Source organism: Oenanthe melanoleuca, chromosome 10 (genome assembly GCF_029582105.1).
Source record: "Oenanthe melanoleuca isolate GR-GAL-2019-014 chromosome 10, OMel1.0, whole genome shotgun sequence".
In the NCBI taxonomy this organism is placed as follows: domain Eukaryota; kingdom Metazoa; phylum Chordata; class Aves; order Passeriformes; family Muscicapidae; genus Oenanthe; species Oenanthe melanoleuca.
The window spans coordinates 16,242,029-16,258,229 of NC_079344.1; the positions used below are offsets into that span (position 1 = coordinate 16,242,029).

General features: G+C 55.3%; 1 protein-coding gene across 4 annotated transcripts in view; it reads right to left on the reverse strand.

Moving 5' to 3' along the window:
• Positions 1–1,335: 1,335 nt before the first annotated feature.
• The window catches only part of ZNF609 (zinc finger protein 609), a 63,934-nt gene continuing 49,068 nt past the window's right edge, over positions 1,336–16,201 (reverse strand). For all 4 annotated transcript variants that reach the window (XM_056499462.1, XM_056499465.1, XM_056499463.1 and 1 more), the window contains exons 3-10: positions 15,904–16,129; positions 8,326–8,413; positions 5,629–7,987; positions 4,828–5,194; positions 4,512–4,687; positions 3,803–4,019; positions 3,608–3,686; positions 1,336–3,492 (exon numbers count right to left, since the gene is read on the reverse strand). In XM_056499462.1, the coding sequence (XP_056355437.1) occupies positions 3,613–3,686; positions 3,803–4,019; positions 4,512–4,687; positions 4,828–5,194; positions 5,629–7,987; positions 8,326–8,413; positions 15,904–16,129 (3,507 nt within the window). In that variant the 3' untranslated portion in view covers positions 1,336–3,492; positions 3,608–3,612. The remainder of the gene's footprint in view (positions 3,493–3,607; positions 3,687–3,802; positions 4,020–4,511; positions 4,688–4,827; positions 5,195–5,628; positions 7,988–8,325; positions 8,414–15,903; positions 16,130–16,201) is intronic.

The following is a 16,201-nucleotide window of genomic DNA, read 5'->3' on the forward strand; positions in this document are numbered from 1 at the left end:
CCCCAGGATGGATCTGGAAACAGCCCAAGCTCTCACCTCTGTTCCTGCTCACCTTCCCACAGGGATGAGCTCAAGGCTTGAGATGCCACCAGTGGCTGTATCCAAAGCAAAGGCTTGTGTGGGGGCAGGTGCTGGGTGCTCTCCCAAGGCTTTTCCAGGAAGGGGCCATGGTGCTGGCAGTAGGTCATGGCTCAGTCCAGCCCTGTCCCTGTACTGTGGCACTGTATCCTGGCTGGCTCTGTCTGACAGAGCTCCAGGGAAGGGGGATGTGCTCCAGGGCCATGTCCTCAGCTCTTGGGAGCCTGGCTCCTTGCTGTGGGATTGTTCCTGTTGTGCTTTCGCCCTTTGATAGATGATTCTGTTGGAAGCTGGACCTGAGTCATTCCATATCCACCATGGTGAGTGTTTGGTTTGGGAGAGGTGGGGCTGTGATATGTGTGTGTGTCTATTTGGGTCTCTTTTGCCCTCCTTCACCTCCATAAAACCAAGAGGAAAAAGAGCTCTGCTCTCCCCAGGAGACCATTAGACCCTCTGTAGTTTTAAAATCAAATGGGCTGTTCTCTGAGCCCTCAGGAATGGGTGTTGCTGGCTAAAACTGCTGAGTGCTCCTTCTGGCTTGAGAAGGGCGCAGTTTTATCCCTTCTTGTAGCTGGAGCTGCCCCTACTCTGCCCTGAGACTGGCAGGTTCCTCCTGGGTGTCCCTGCATGTGCCAGCAGCCAGCTGCCACCCCATGGTGCCCCAGGCTGGCACACCTTGCTCTTTCTTACTTATTGGTAAAATGTAGGATTCTGGTCAATGTAGGAGCTGGAGTGAGGCGGATCTGAGCTCTTTACTGTGCTGGAGATACAAGGCTGTGCCACTGCATGTACTTCTCTGACAATTTCAAACCCTCTCCTGCCCTGCCTCAAGTAAAGAGGGCAAATGTGGATTTCTCAGATCACCAGATGCCTTCCAAAACACCCTGTGGAAAATGTGGAAGGTGCCTCTGATGTCCCTGGGTGTTTCCTCCTCCATGGCAAAGCTGGAGGAGCCAAACCCTGCCCTGTGACCACCCTGTGCATCCAGTACCTCCTCTACCCTTGGGCCATAGTGTAGGGCTTTGGTGCCCAGGGGTTCAAGCCTGGGGGGTTCTGCCTCCAATTAGCAGGTCTGAGTTCAGCTGCAGCAGCCATGGGAGCCAGGGCAGAGGCAGATCCAGGAGCACAGGGCAGAAGGCTTCTCAAATACCCAAGATGGGGAAACCCCCTCTCCCATCCCCAAAAATAACTGGCCACAGGTTTTGGGGATAAAGGACCAGACTTGGGGGAACAGGAAGAAAAAGCAACCCTCACAGGTTTGTGATTGTCTCTTAAAAAGATTTATTCTCCCTCCTTGCCTAAATGTACAAAGGCAAGAAGAGTACAGTTTGTATATATATATATTTATATATATATATATATAAAAAAAACAAGGAACTCGTTAATAATGTACACTTTACAGAAGGGCAGAGTCAGGAAGACTGAAATGAAACCCAACACAGCAACGCCAATGGAAACGAGCTATAAACACCAACGGTCTGACACCAGGGCTGGGGGTGGCCCCGTGGGCAACGGCTGGCCCAGAGAACCCGGGAAATGCTGAAATGTCAAACCTCAAACCTATTCTGCATAAACTGTTGTTTCATTTAACACCTAAAGGGAGACTCATCTGGGACCCAGCTGGGAAGGTGGAGAGCAGCCCCCCGACCCCCTGTGACTGCCAGCAAAGCCTGAGACACCCCCGACCCCCCAGGCACTTCCTCTGCGCTGCTGGAGCCGCTGCGGGCCCTGGCCGTGCTGGGGCCTGGCCGTGCCGGGCTGGCCAAGGCTGGAGGTAGGAACAGCCAGTGGGACACTCCTCCAGGGGTGGGATGTGGGGCTCTGCAAAGCACGCCCACCCCGCCAGTCCCCGGTCCGTGGCTGCGTGTGGCTCTGTGCCGCGTGTGGGGTGGGGCCACCAACCCCCCTGTCCCTGCGGAGTGTGCCGGGCCGTGCAGCCCCGTCTCCTTCCAAACACAACATACAGTGGAAGAAAAATGAGTCAAACAACAAGAGCAGGCTGAGACCACCGTGCTGCCGGCACCCAAACCGGGGCCCAGAGCAGCCAGTGCCTCCTTTCCAACTGGGTACAGTGGGATGGGGAAGAAACGGGGAAAGAAAACAAAACCCAAAACAACAGCTTTCAAACAATTGCTTTTTACAGTATGTACAGAGCCCAGCAGGCAGAGCATCCCCGTACAGCGGCCCTCGGGGCCGGGTGGAACACGGACACGCACAACTGAGACTGATGGCCCCCATGTCCCCCAGGCAGGCAGTGAGAGCCGGGGCAGAGCAGGGACGGCCCGGCCACTGCAGGGCCGAGGTAGAGTGTCGGCCTGGAGACAGCCACTCTGGGGCTGGGGGCAGAGGACCAGAAAGCCCCTGTCCTCAGAGCTGGGGAGCAGCCAGGAGCTGGGACCATCTTCCTCCAGGACCAGGAGCCCCCAGCCCTGGCACAAGGCTGGAATGGGGACCAGTGTGGCCCCACGTGCCTCCTGCAGAACCTAAGTGTGCTTGTTTCTTGCTGCGCCCTGCCTGCAGCCTGGGGAAGCTGCCCTAAAAGCAAAAGGTGGATGAAAAGGGGACACACAGCCCCCCACAGCAGGATGTGCTGCCCCAGGGTTTGGGGGGCACTTGCCATGGTAGTGGGGCAGAGGAAAGGCTGGGGTTTGCAGAGGTGCAGCTCAGAAATCAAAGCAAAGCCACAGGCAGGAGCTTCAGGCAGGTCTGGACTGTGCACGGCCTGGGGGGCCCTGGCAGCCTGTGGGGTGAGAGATGCAGCCCCCAGCTCTGTGTACCCTGCTGCCCCCAATGGTAGAGGCTGCTCTGCTGAGGCTAAGAGCCTCCCCAGCACCACTCTGGGGGCCACACTGGCGGATCCCACCCACTCTGTAGTTGTGGGTGCTGTGGGGTGCAGGACCAGGTGAGGGACTGGGAGAGCCCCACAGCTGCCACCCACCTGCTTGGCTCACACCAGCCCCCCAACACCACCAAGGCTCTGTGAGCCAGTCCTTCCTTCCTTTCCTGAAACTGTGGCCACACAGCAGGCTCGGCCCTATGTTCCAAGCCCCCTCCTGCCCCCAGTCCTGTCGTGAAGCAGCAGCTCACAGAGACACGGCAGGGTCCCAAATTCATCGAGAAACCTCAGTGCTTCTGTTTCCTCTTCATAGCAGGTGAGTCACCTCCACCCTGAGTGCTGGTGCTCAGTAGAATAAATATATCTGCAGGTACCAGCTCACCCACTCACCAAAGAGTCAGTGTGGAGTCAGTGTGTGTCCGACCAGGGGAGAAGACAGAGTCTGCCTCGGATCATGGCAGGAACATCAAGCAGTACAATTAACACCATTCAACTGATGTCTAAAGGAGTCTCCAGCGCTTCTCCATGTGAGCCAGTCACATGTCTTGTACAGCCCAGGCATCCCGGTGCGTCACATCCTGCCACGACCCAAGGGCAAGTCAGCTCCACGAGCCCCAAGGCCATGGGCAAAACCTAAAGCCTGGAGGGCATCCCGTGAGCAGCCAGTGGGGTGCGGCAGGAGCAGAGCCTTACCGTTCTCACCTCCGGGGCGGTGGGTACAGGGAGGGAGCAGAGCCTTGCTGGCTGGCTACGATGGCTGTGGAGGAGAGACCTGGGGGGGAAAAGAGGTGTCAGCAGCTGGAGACAGGGCTGGGCACTGGGGACAGTGTGAGGGCCCCGTGGCCCAAGGGTGAGTGCAGCTTCCCCCCAGCCCAGCCCCACTCTCACCTGTTGCATAGGGCAGGTTGTACTGTGCTGGCAGCAGCGAGTAGCCGAGGTGGTGGTGGTGGTGGTGCGTGGAGAGCAGGCGCTGGGAGGGCGACGTGCGGGGCCGGTCGCTGCTCCTGTCGCCGGCAGCCGCTCCCCCGACGCTGCTGCAGTTCCCACCGCCCCCCACCACCCCACAGCCACTGCGCTCCCGCTCCTGAGATGTCTTCTCACTGATCTGGAGAGGAGAAAGCAGACACATGCTGAGGGACACGACCAGTCACCCTAGGGCACATATCAGGATATTCCCTCTGCTTTTGACCAAAAGGTTCCCATGATGCTGATGGGAAGTGGGGTGGGATGGCCAAAAGCCACGTGGAGGACTCAGGGCCTGTTTGAGGACAACTCTTTCCTCACTGCGTCCAAGTTCTGTCTCCCAGCTCAGCCCAGGAGGAGCCACGGGATGAGACAGCCCCCACATCCCACCTGCCAGCTCCAGGGCTGAGGACAAGTTGTCACCTGGTTGCTGCAGTGTCTGGAAAAGCCCCAGCACTGGGGCAGAAGTTTGGCTGGTCCATTCCAAAATATTTGTAATGCTGGAACCCATGGCTACAGGTCTCCCACAGCAGCAGAAATAGCAAAACCACATGACAAGCAGAGCTGCTCCCACCTCATAATAGGATTCAGAGACTATCCCACAGAGCTGGGCAAAGCCAGCGCCCTGCCTCACCGTGGGTGATTTGCTCTTGTAGTGGCTGGCATGCTGCTGCAGGATGTCCAGGGCCTTGGACTCTGAGCTGGATTTACAGCTCACGCTGGGGCTGGCTCGGGACTTGTCACTGTCATCACTGCCGGACGCTTTGCTCCCATACGGAGAGAAGGAATAGCTGGAGGGTAGGTATGATCCTGGGGGAAGAACAGCAGTCAGGGCACCACAGTGGGAGCATGTGGCTCTGCATGTGTGTGAGGATGTCCCGCAGCCATCCCCCACCCTGAGAGCAGGGACAGCCGGGAACAGACACCCCCTGAAGCCCCCAGCTCCCTACCTGGGTAGTTCTGCATCATGACGGTGGGCATGGCACGGTAGCTGGGGTGGTTGGGGTCGTACGACTGGCTGTAGGAGTAGCCGTGCATGTACGGGATGTAGGACTGATGCTGCGTGAGGGGTGAGGACACAGGGACGTGCACACTGGGCCTGGGCTCCTTCCCCACCATGCGAGCCTCCTCGCCGGGGGTCAGCTTGCACTCGGAGCTGCTGCTCTCCTTCCCCTCCTCCTTGGACGAGGCTTCTTTGCTTCGGTTTCTTTCTTCCTTCAACTTTCGGTCCCTCTCCTCTTTCCATCGCTCATCCTCTGTCTTGATGTCCGAATACTTGGCTGGGTACACATAGGTCCACATCCGGGGCTCAGCTTCCTGCAAGAACAGCCAGCCATCAGAACAGCTGCCTCCCCCTGGTCCTGCCTGTCCCAAAACCAACCTGCTTTAGGAGGAAACTGGCAAACCCCACTCCCCTTCCCTGGGCTCTCCTTGGCCCATCTGTGGCCTCTGCTTCCCACACAAACAGCCAACCACCAGAGCAGCTGTCTCCCCACACCCCCATCCTTCCCAAATCCAGGCTGTGTTTGGAGGAGACCAGCAAACCCCACTCCCCTTCCCTGGGCTCTCCATAGCGCCTCCATGGTGTCTCAGCCCCACCCTTTTTCTGTCCCTGAGGGAATCTCATGGAGTCCCACCACAAGCAGAGGACAACATGTGTTCTCTGAGGTGATGGCCCCAGCAAAGCCTGGTGGGTGGCTTCCTCTCGGAGCAAGCCCAAGGCTGGGATGGCAGACAGGGCAGGGCATTACCTGTCTGTACCAGAGAACAGGGTCCACCTCTGCTTGCCGGCCACACTCGGAGCCAGCCTTCGTCTCAGCCGTCTCCTTCCCTAGGTGACCAGCCTCACTCAGCTTCACCTTGAGCCCCTCGGCCACCTGGCTGCTGGACAGTTTAGATGAGTCCTCCAGTTTAGGGATGATGACAGATTTGGCCATATCAGGACCTCCCTGCTCCTTGGGCTTGCTCAGGCCTGACTTGACAAGGTCTGTGAGGCTCGGGGCTTTGGTCAGTGTTGGGGGCATGGGTGGCTTCTGCTTCCATTCCTCTTTGAGTGCCACCTCTCTCTCTTTCAAGCCCAGCTCCGCCTTCTTGTCCAGCCCTCGCTGCTGCTGCTGCTCCAGGCTCTGCCGCTGCTTCTGCTGTTCCTCGTACTGCTGGCGGTAGGCAGAGTTGGTGCTCAGCAGGTGAGTGTGGTAGCCCTGCTCGCTGTAGCCGTAGGGCGGCACGTAGGCGTACTGGTTGTAGTAGAGGGACTGCATGTACATGTTGGGGCGCTGCTGGATGACTGAGGGCTGCTGGCTGGAGCCACTGCTGAGCTCTGCCTTCTTCTCTTCACAGCCTTCACTTTTCACCTTCACCTCTGGGTTCTCCTGCTCCTCATCCTTCTTCAGCTTCAAGGTCTGTGTCTCAGCTGCAGACTGCCCGCCAGGGTTCAGGGGTCCTGGGCTAGCCTGGGGGTAGCCAGGGGAATAGTAGGTTTCAAAGCCTTGGTAGAAGGGAGACTCTTTGCTCTGAGGTTGTGGTGGGAAAAGAGCTTTTTTGGCGCCTTCCTTGACCAGCTGCTCTGGATCCTTTGCCTTCACGCTCTCCAGCTTGCCCTCCCCATCCTCCCCAGCATCGGAGATGTCCGAGTAGGCAGGGCTGTTGGTCTTCACTGAGCTGGCCTCTGCCCCATTCTGGGTGACAACATGCAGAGGGGTCAGGGCCTGGGCTGGATTGGTGTTCTCCAGCCTGCTGGCCCCGCCAATGGAGGGACTGGGTGCATTGTCAGTGAAGCTGTAGATTTTATCCGCCTCAGCCTTGATGCTGGCGAGCCGGCTCTGGTGGGGGTCAGATGAACCGTTCAGCAGCCCCTCACCTTTCATCCCCAGCTCACTGGATTCCCCTCGGAAAGGGCTCTTACCTTCCTCTGCTCTGCAGGCTTTGCCAGGAGTCAAAGGGTTTTCCACCTCTTTAGGCTCTTTCTTCTTCTTGTCTTTCTTCTTCTTCTCCTTGGAAGGGGTGAGGGCAGGGTTGACAGTGAAGGGCTCTCCCATCACTGTTGGCTTGGGCTGGATGGGTTTGAGCTGGGGGCTGTTGGGCATGGTCTGGACCACAGTTGTGGCGAGGCCAGTGGAGGAGCCGGGGCTGGCTGTGGTGAGCGTGGCAGTCTGGAAGGTGTAAATGGGCTGCGGGGGGATGGCTGGTGCAATGGGTCTGGCAGACTTCAAGCTTTTGGAAGGAATCTTCTCCTGTTTAGCACCAGAGGCCTTCTTTGACTTGTCCTTATCAATGCATCGCTTCTCCAGAGAGTCAAAGTCATCATTACTCGTCTCATCGGCCACCAAGGGACCATCCTCAGAGCCATCATTGGACAGAGCACCCAGATCTGTGTCCCCTTCCCCACCACCCACCTTCTTCTTGCAAGGGACCTTAGCACTGAACTTGCTGGATGGGGAGGGGCTGTGTGGCTCCATCAAACGCACCTTGGGGGTGGCCGAGCGAGCGGGTGACAGGGAGCCCTTCTGTGTCCCGGCAGCACCGTTGCAGCTCCCGACATCTGCATGCAGGGAGGGCTCCTCGCCATATTCACTGTCCACATCCGCCTCCAGCTTGCTGTCGTCATCCGTGTGTGCGTGGGCCTGGTGATACTTCAGCCCGTTGATATGCTTGTACTTCTTGTTACAGTTGGGGTGGGGACAGTCGATGAGGATGGGAGAAGGGCAGTTGCGCTCCAGGACAGCCGGCTCCACCTTGACCGTGGCAGGCGGCACTGTGGCCGAGCCCATGGAGTTTGTGCGGATGCGCTTGCTGCCCTTGGAGTCCTCCGAGCTGGAGTTCAGATCCATGTCGGAGAGAGGTTTGCTCTTGCGCTTGGTGACAGAGGAGGGGCTGGCCTTCACGTCCTCGCTGGTGCCGCCGGGCGGGGTGCGGTGGTCCGACGAGTTCTGGCTGCCCCGGCGCCCCTTGCTGTTGGCCCCTGCCCGGGTCTTGCTGCTGCTGCTGGTCCCCTTGCTGTCCGAGGCAGTGGCCGTCTCGTTGACCGGGGTGTTGCTGTTGGGGCGCATGCGCTTGCCCCTCCCCCGGCCGTTGCGCATCTCCAGGTCACTGGTGGGAGAGTCACAGAACCTGCAGCGAGGAGGACACAGAGGTTCTAACAGAGAGATGGCTGTGCTGGGCTGTGCTGGCCCCAAGGCACAGTGGGGTCCCCCTTACTACCCTCACCACCAGTCCATAGACATCTCCCCCAAGTGATTGATAAAGAGAAAGCGGAGAGGTCCCCTGGGACGTGTTAAGCCATCTCCAGTCTCCAGGACAAGGGATGTGTTACTGTAAGGCAAGGAGGAAATGCCAACCCCTGTGGCAGCCCCGAGGGCACAGGCAGTTGTGTCCAGTGCTGTGGGGGCCATAGAGGGCCAGATCTGCCCTCGGTGCTAGGAGTCCAACAGAGCCCCCCACCCACTTACCGGGGAGGCGCCCAGTCATGCTGCGTGCAGTCCAGCAGCGTCCCCACGTACGTCTTGTTCCTCCAGGTGACATTGACCACCAGCATCCCTGCAAGGGGAGGGAAAAGGATCAGATGGGGCCAGATGCGATTCCATGGTGCCAGGAACCTGCCCCTTGAGACAGGCAGGATGAAGAGGTTAGCTCTAGAGTTGAAGGAGGGTGGACAAGGGGTCATGGGCTCATAGAAGAGGTAAGACATTGGGCTCAGGGCTGGAGGGGCACCAAGATAGAAGTTGGAGACTCCCAGCTCATCCCTTCCCTTGGCATGTCTCACCTACCCCTTCTTCCTGTTCCCTACTTTCATGGGATGTTAAAACACAGTGACCCCCAAAGGGCTGTGGGATTTCAGGTTAGACCTGAAGATCCACATTGGCTCCGTGTGTGCTCAGGTAGGGTAGAGAATGTGATCTCCAGGGAGAAAGAGCTGGGAAGCCACTGGGGAAAATGCAGAAAGCCTCTAGCAAGGCTGTGGATCCCAAAGTGGAGCCCAGCAGGGCTACAAACCAGCATGGCCATGAACCTCATGACCCTCTGGGAAAACCTACTACTGCCACTAGATGGCAAGCTGAGCCCAGCATTCCTGCTCAGGCGACTGTCCCTGGCAGGAAAACACAATCCTGGCAGAATAACCCACAGTTGCTCTAGGCCATTTTGCTTCAGCACCTCCAAGGGCATTCCTCTGCCCTGTATTTCCATCTGGAGAACCATCCATGGGGCCACATCCTCCCATCACGGAGCAAAGTCACTGGGCATTCAGAAAACATTGCAGTTTCAGCTTTTCCACACTAATTCAGAAGAGGAACTGCCTGGCTCACACCCACGCTGAGGCTGAGGATCCTCAGCACCTCTTCTGGGAGGCAGAGAGGTCTTGCACAGCATCCCTCAGCATTGTAGGGTCTCCTCCTTGCCACGGATCACTCTGATTTCCACACAACGGGAGCAGAGTCTGTTGTGCCAGGCACATTTATCCAAGCAAGGTAAAAGTCAGTAATGCATTTGCAAGGGTTGATGAGTGCAGCAAGATATACGGCCCTGGGAGATGAATGGAGCCGAGGGAGCCCGGAGCAGCTGCGCCTCAAGTATGTTTATAAATCTCAGCCCACATCCCCCGTTGTGCTATGCCAGCAGCCAGCTGCAGGCTTCAGCAGGGATAATACATGGAGCCAAGGCCCAACACGTGGGGCTCCTTCAGAAAGAGAAATGAAATGCAGACCTTCTCTTTCTCCTTTTCCTCCTGGAAAATGTTGCCAGCAGATCATGGGAAGACATGGTGCCAGCACAGGGACAAGAGCCACAACCAGCTCATCCCAGTGAGCAAGAGATGCTGGGCTCTCCCTTCAGAGGAAGGTGCTGGAGACCTGCCTTAACAAAGACATGGCCAGGATGTGATGATAGAGACCACCTGAGGGAGAAACCAACTGCTGGGAACCCACAGCCCCATGCACGGAAAGCTCAATGGGAACAGTGGGATGCTGGTTCCAGGCATCCCAAAGAGGGCATGTGGAATGAGGTCTTCTGTTCTTCCAAATTCAGCAGTTTTTGGCAGGCAGGAGCCTGTCTCCCTTTCCTTAAAACCCAAAGAAGCTCCTGGCCGCATCCTGCACCTCAACCCAGCCCTACCATTCCCAGGACACCTCTGAGGAGCTGCTGTGGGATCCTCCCAGGAGCTGCCCAAGGACCTAAGAAACAAGCAGCACTAACCCAGGCCCCATCCCACCTGGTCCTTCTGCTCTCCCCACCAGTTAACCCCTCTGAAGGCAGAGAAGACCATGTGAGCTGCTGGAAGTTAATTGTATGGCAAACCACTGGAGTCTCTTGTGCATCCTGGGGCCAATGTGTGATATTAGAAAGGTGCTGGCATTTTTCCTCCTGACCACCACAGTCACAAGAGCAAGATGAAAGAGGATGGGGCAAAACAAGCTGGTACCATCTCTCCTTCTCTGTTGGAACACCAGGCCTCCAACACACACCAGCGTATATTTAACCCACTGCAACCAATCATTCCAAATCCCCTCCTAATCCTCCAACAATAACCCAGGACAATTTAAACCCCAGGATAGATCCTAAGCAGCTTTATTCACCCACTGTGTCCCCCTCCCACGGCAGGATGATGAGCAGGCACAGGCATGACAAGGGCAGCAGTGAGGAAGTAATGCTTTTGCATCCCCAAGAATGCAGATGCTCTTGAACAGAAGGAATCCTGCTTGGGTAACTCCCATCCCACCTGGTTTCATGGGAAGGTGACATCTTTGAAGCTCTTAAGGAATAGATACCACCCAAATCTGAGTGCAAACCGCTCAGTGTCCTGCTCACTAAGTGCTCACATCAGAGCTGTATCCTGTTTGGAAAAATTAAGGGCTGGTGATGGTGCAAAGATGCCATTCAAGAAGGCAGTGTATGAGAAAATCCAAGTAAAAATGTGGGATGGAGGACAAGGCTGCTGTGGGCACCAGGAGCCATTGTAATGGGGCACATTTTCCCCCTTTTCAAAGAAGAATCCCCCAAGCCCAACCAAGAACATCTCCATGAATTCCTCCTCCACCTGTATCACTTCCAGGATGCCCTGGCTTTGGGACGCCCCTTCTTCATTAATTTCTTCCTCAGCTGCATCACTTTCAGGATGCTCCAGCTTTTCCATAAGCCCTGCCTGTGTGCAGAGATCCCACCTGACCTGTAGTGCCCAGGCTTTGGGACACAACACCCAAAGCTGTTCATGGCCACCACGCTCCTGCCAAGAGAAAGGAGACATCACAAGGCTGTCCAGCATAATTGTCACCTCACCCAGTGAGATCATTCACCAATTGCCATCACTGGCAAAAGAGACTCATTCTGGGGAAACTAATTTAATTTATTGCAGATCAAATCAGAGTCATGAGAAATAAAACCAAACCTTAAAACACTTTCTCCTGGATTCTTCCCAGGCTCAACTTTTCTCTTGATTTCTATATCTCTGCCCCTAAACAGCACAGGGGTATGGGGAATGGGGACTGCTTTTTCTCCCCTTCCTAAATATGCTATCCTAGAGGCACTGCCCTCACTGCTGACAGACTCAGCCTTAGCTGACCTTGTCCAACACGGGGGAAGTTTCTTGTGTCTTCTCACAGAGAAGTCCCCTCTATCAAATCTTGACAGGAACCATGAACAGTTTCCCCGACAAGGCAAAAGGGAGACAGGATCATCCCATCACACCATGCAGGGATGGATGCTCAGATGGTACATGACTGTCCCTGCCAATCCAGCTGCTCTGCAGGGACTGCAGCACACAAAGATCACTGCCCTGGACTCCAGGAGAGATGACTTTGGTCTCTTCAGAGACCTGTTTGACAGAGTGCCATGGGACGGAGAGCTGGAGAGAAGTGGGACCAAGGAAGCTATAGATGACATCCAAGGATCACCCCTGAATTCAGGAGCAAGGTATCCCAACAAAGAGAAGTCAGGTGGAAATGCCAGGAGATCTGATGGATTAACAGGGAGAAACTCAAACACATGAAGGAAGCCTGCAGTCAGGGTAGCCCACAGCTGAGGGGCTCATTCACTTGTTTCCCTTAATCTTCTCCAGCAAGTGCTCCAGCCACACTACCTGAGATGGAGGAGGCAAAGAGAGGGACTGGAAGAAGGAAAAACCATCTGTAAGAGAAGTTTGAGGTGTGTAAGTCCATGGGACCTGATGAGATTCATTCACAGCTCCCATGGGAACTGGGAGAGGAAGAGTCTAAACCACTATCCACGGTATTTGAGAAGTCTTTGCTCTTACCCTCCCATCTTCTCCTCCACCATTCCAGTTGGTGTTGGCCCAAGGTCTGGTCTAGCTGGCAGTGAACACTGTTCCTTATGCTCTCCTGTGGCCATGCTGGTGACACCATCCCTTTGCTGAGCCTGGCTTGTGCAGGGATGTGTTTTATCCAGATGTTGTCATGGGGAGCAGCTGTCTTGGGAGCTCCCCTAGTGCTGCTGTGTAATTCTAATCCTCAGGAACTGTTAACTGATCTGATCACACCAGGAAGCATTGCTCTCTCCGCTGCCTCAGGAGCTGCCAGGTCTCCTCCATCCCCCTTCCATGAACCTGTTGTCACCTGGCTTGGACCATGTCCCCTCACCTCCCCATGGTGCCACACCAGTGCTAACTGCAGCAAAACAAACACAAACCCTCTGAGCTATGAGGATCATGGTGTGACAGCACCTGGAAAACATCAGCACACTCTACATCTCTTCCTCCAGCTCCTTCCTGAGACATTAGTGGCAGGTTACCCATGGCTCAGATTTCTGTACTCTGGACATCTTGATTGTCCTTTAGCAAACTTCTTGTGAGGGTATGATGGAGCACAAGCATGCCCAGGGTTGGCACATGCCAGTGTGGACGTGCCCTTGCCTGGATCAGGAGGGAAATGAAATAGATGGGGATAGAATGGAGAGGATGGACCAAAAGCCCAGAGCTACATGGTTGGTGGTGGGAGCCCTCTGGGATGCTTACAGCAGGGTTCATGGACTCATGGCAGATTTTCTAGTGGGAGATGAGGACAAAATTGGCTCATCAGGTTCATTGGAGCTTCATGCTCCCATCTCAGATGGACTTGTCCTTTTTGTCCAACTTATCTTTCCAAGCATTGCCAGGTTTGGGTTTTAGAAGCTTTTCTCCATGATTTTGCATCCCCACATGGAGAGGAGAAGGATGACTTCCAGTGCCTAAAGGGGATCTAAAGAAGGCTGAGGGGGGACTTTTGCAAGGCCAAGAAGTGACAGGCCAAACGGCTTTAGCTGAAAGAGGAGAGATTTAGCTTTAGATTGGATATTAGAAAAAAAAAGTCCTTCCTGACAGGGTAGTGAGGCCCTGGCACAAGTTTCCCAGAGAAGCTCTGGCTACCTCATCCCTAAAAGTGTTCAAGGCTAGGTTGGATGGGACTTGGAGCAACCTGGGTTAGTGGAAGGTGTCCCTGCCCATGGCAGGGGGTGGAATGAACTGGGCTTTAAGGTCCCTTTCAATCAAACAATTCCTCAGTTCTGTGATTCTAAACTTGATGCAAGCCAAGAGCTATTCCACTGCTCTGGGGTCCTCCCAAGCAGTCCAATGAGGCTGCTACATCCCAAGGAGCAAGGGGAGAGACGGATTCCTCTGGAGATGTTGAGGAGAGCATTCAGATGCTGGAGCACCTCACCTGGCTTTGCAGACATGCCCCTAGAGTAGCTTTCTCCTCTGTATCCTCTGGGCGAGCAGAGATGCTTGCTGCATCCCTGAACATTTCACAAGCTAGATCCAGCATCACCCTTGACTCCATCTTTGACAATGGGAAGGCAGGGGAGAGATGCCAGGCAAAAAACAGGGATAGCTCTCCCCTGCCTTTTCACCCAAGGACAAGAGATGCTGTGTGACCAAGAGCCAAGACACACAGCAGACCCAAAGAGACCAAAGGCAGTATCAGGGCTTGCCTTTGTGCAGAACTGGATGTGAAATCCTTGCTCCCAACAGTGGCAACCATCAGCAGCTGGCAGAAAAGGATCTTTGTGTGAGTTCACTGAATTACCAGAGACTAAAAATATCCAGGCTGTGGGGAATCACAGGACACCTCCAAGCCATGCTCTGAATGGTGGCTGCAGAAGTGAGGGGAAATGTGGATGGACAGGCAGACAGGCATGGAGATCATGCTGGGGTGAGGAGAAGGAGAAAAGAACAGCAACTGGTCCCATGGCAAGGCCTCTCAACCAGCAATTGGTAGGGAGGGATGTTCCTGTGCTCCCTGACTCAGGGATGTTCACTTCATCCATCCTGACACAGCCACTGTGACCCATACAAGGCCCAAGCTCTCATCAGGTTTGCTGCTGCCTGTGGGGGTCTCCAGCAGCCCTGGGATGTTCAGGGAACTCTGCAGTTCCAGGGCTTTTGGGTCGAGTGAAGTCACACCAGGACAGCAGGCTGATGGGACTGGGGAGATGAAGAAGCCCCACAAGTGGAGGGTGCCAATGTTTCTCTGTACTGCTGTGTCCCAAAAACCAGCCCAGCCGTGGCTCAGTTTCCTCAGCTGAACATGGTGTATCCTACAGAGTGACCAGGCTCTTGGAGACACCAATCACACAGTGCTGGGGAAGTGGTAGATCAGTGCAGACCTTTCACAGGTTTCTTTGAAGCAGATCCACCCTGCAGATCCCCTGGACCTGGCACGTGCAGAGCAGGGCTCCTGAATTCTCCTGCTTTGTGTTTCTTCTCACAGATTTTACATGTGACATCTTTCTACCTTGGAGCAGCAGAAAAAGCACACAGCTCCCAGCTGCCTCAATCAGGGTGAATTTTTTTCCCCACATGGGATTAACAGTAAAGCAGAGGAGTGTGGAGGTCCCCATCCCAAGCTAGACATCCCAGTCTTCCCCAGCATGGTTCATCTACTGCTCTCTTCCCAAACAGCTCAGGTGCTGTTTCTCAAGATGCTTTTTCCAAGCGGAACAACTTCAGTGCTCACATCAGCAACCACTGCAGCACTTGGTCCTGTGCCAACCACGGTGTCAAAACCAGTTTCCCAGTAGGAAGAGAGAAAAGGCAAACTGGGCCCACCCTCACCTTCCAAAAGCACGGGACAAGAAAAGAACCTCAATGGAAGCAGCACGTGGGAACAGAGATTTCAGCTCAGCATCCATCACAGATAACAGTCTCACTGAGGAGTGGCTGGGATGAAGACCAACAGCTTCATTCTCCACACAGAACAGCAATGGAAGAGTGGGTGCAGATTTCCAAGAGGAGCACATGGATACCTCGCTGAGATGACCCATCAACCAGCCTCCACCACCACTGCTCTTTCTCACCTTTGTGCTTCTGGACTGTTTCTGCTTCCAGACGCAAACACAAGGAGCTCACCCCGTGCCTCCCAAAGCAGAAACCTCCAGCGTCCCACTGAGGCTAGAGGGAAGACCAAGTTCCAGCATTTGCCATGGGCCACTGAGCCATCTATTCATTCCTTGTGTTCCTTGGCAGAGCCCCAAGAGCAACAAAAACCCATCAAAGGACCTGGGAAAGCAAACCAAGCTGTGCACGGATGAGATGAGCTCCAGTGGAAAAAAAAGATTGGCTTGGTTTGGCAAGAGAGCCAAGAAGCTGATCTCCCACTGAGTCAATTTTGAGAGCTCCGTTGAGGTTTTTTAATCCAGCAGGAGATTTCTGCCGCCTCCCAGGGTTTGAGTGTTTTTGTGACAGACCTGTGGGTTGCCAAGCAAAAATGAAGTCAACTCTGTCGAATTCCTGTGCTGGCTGGCATGGTCTTTCCCCTGGATCTCCAGAACAAGCCAGCTCTTGTCAAAGGGCAGAGAAATAGCAGATTAGATTTTTGCCTGCTTTCTGTGCAAAGGGATAACACAACACATGGGACTGACTCAAGTACTGGCCCATTACTCCGTTTGCTGGATGGATTATGGACTGCTCTCACACGGCTCCTCTGTCCTGAGCACCCAACTGGTGGCAGGACATGCCAAAGAACATAGCAGGGACATGGCAAGAAAGGGACTGCCGTGACTCCCCCGTGCTGCTGTCACAGAGCAAGCAGCTCTGTGCCACTCACCGTCCTCCGTCTCCTGCCAGACGATGCCCTCCAGGTTGACGCTGGTGCCGGGCTCGCAGGGGCCCAGGCACTCGGGCTCGGTGGCCAGGGCCACGTCGCAGGTGTTCACCCCCACCGAGCGCGTGCGCACCATGATCTGCTCGCACGGCGACGAGATGTCGTTGTTCACCACCGGGACGAGGAGGTGCAAGGGCAACACCGCGGGCGTAGAGACTGGAGATTCCATCTGTGGGGAAAAAGAGAGACGTGGTCACCATCAGCAATACTGCTGGGAACACAGAAGGGAGAGCAAGTATCA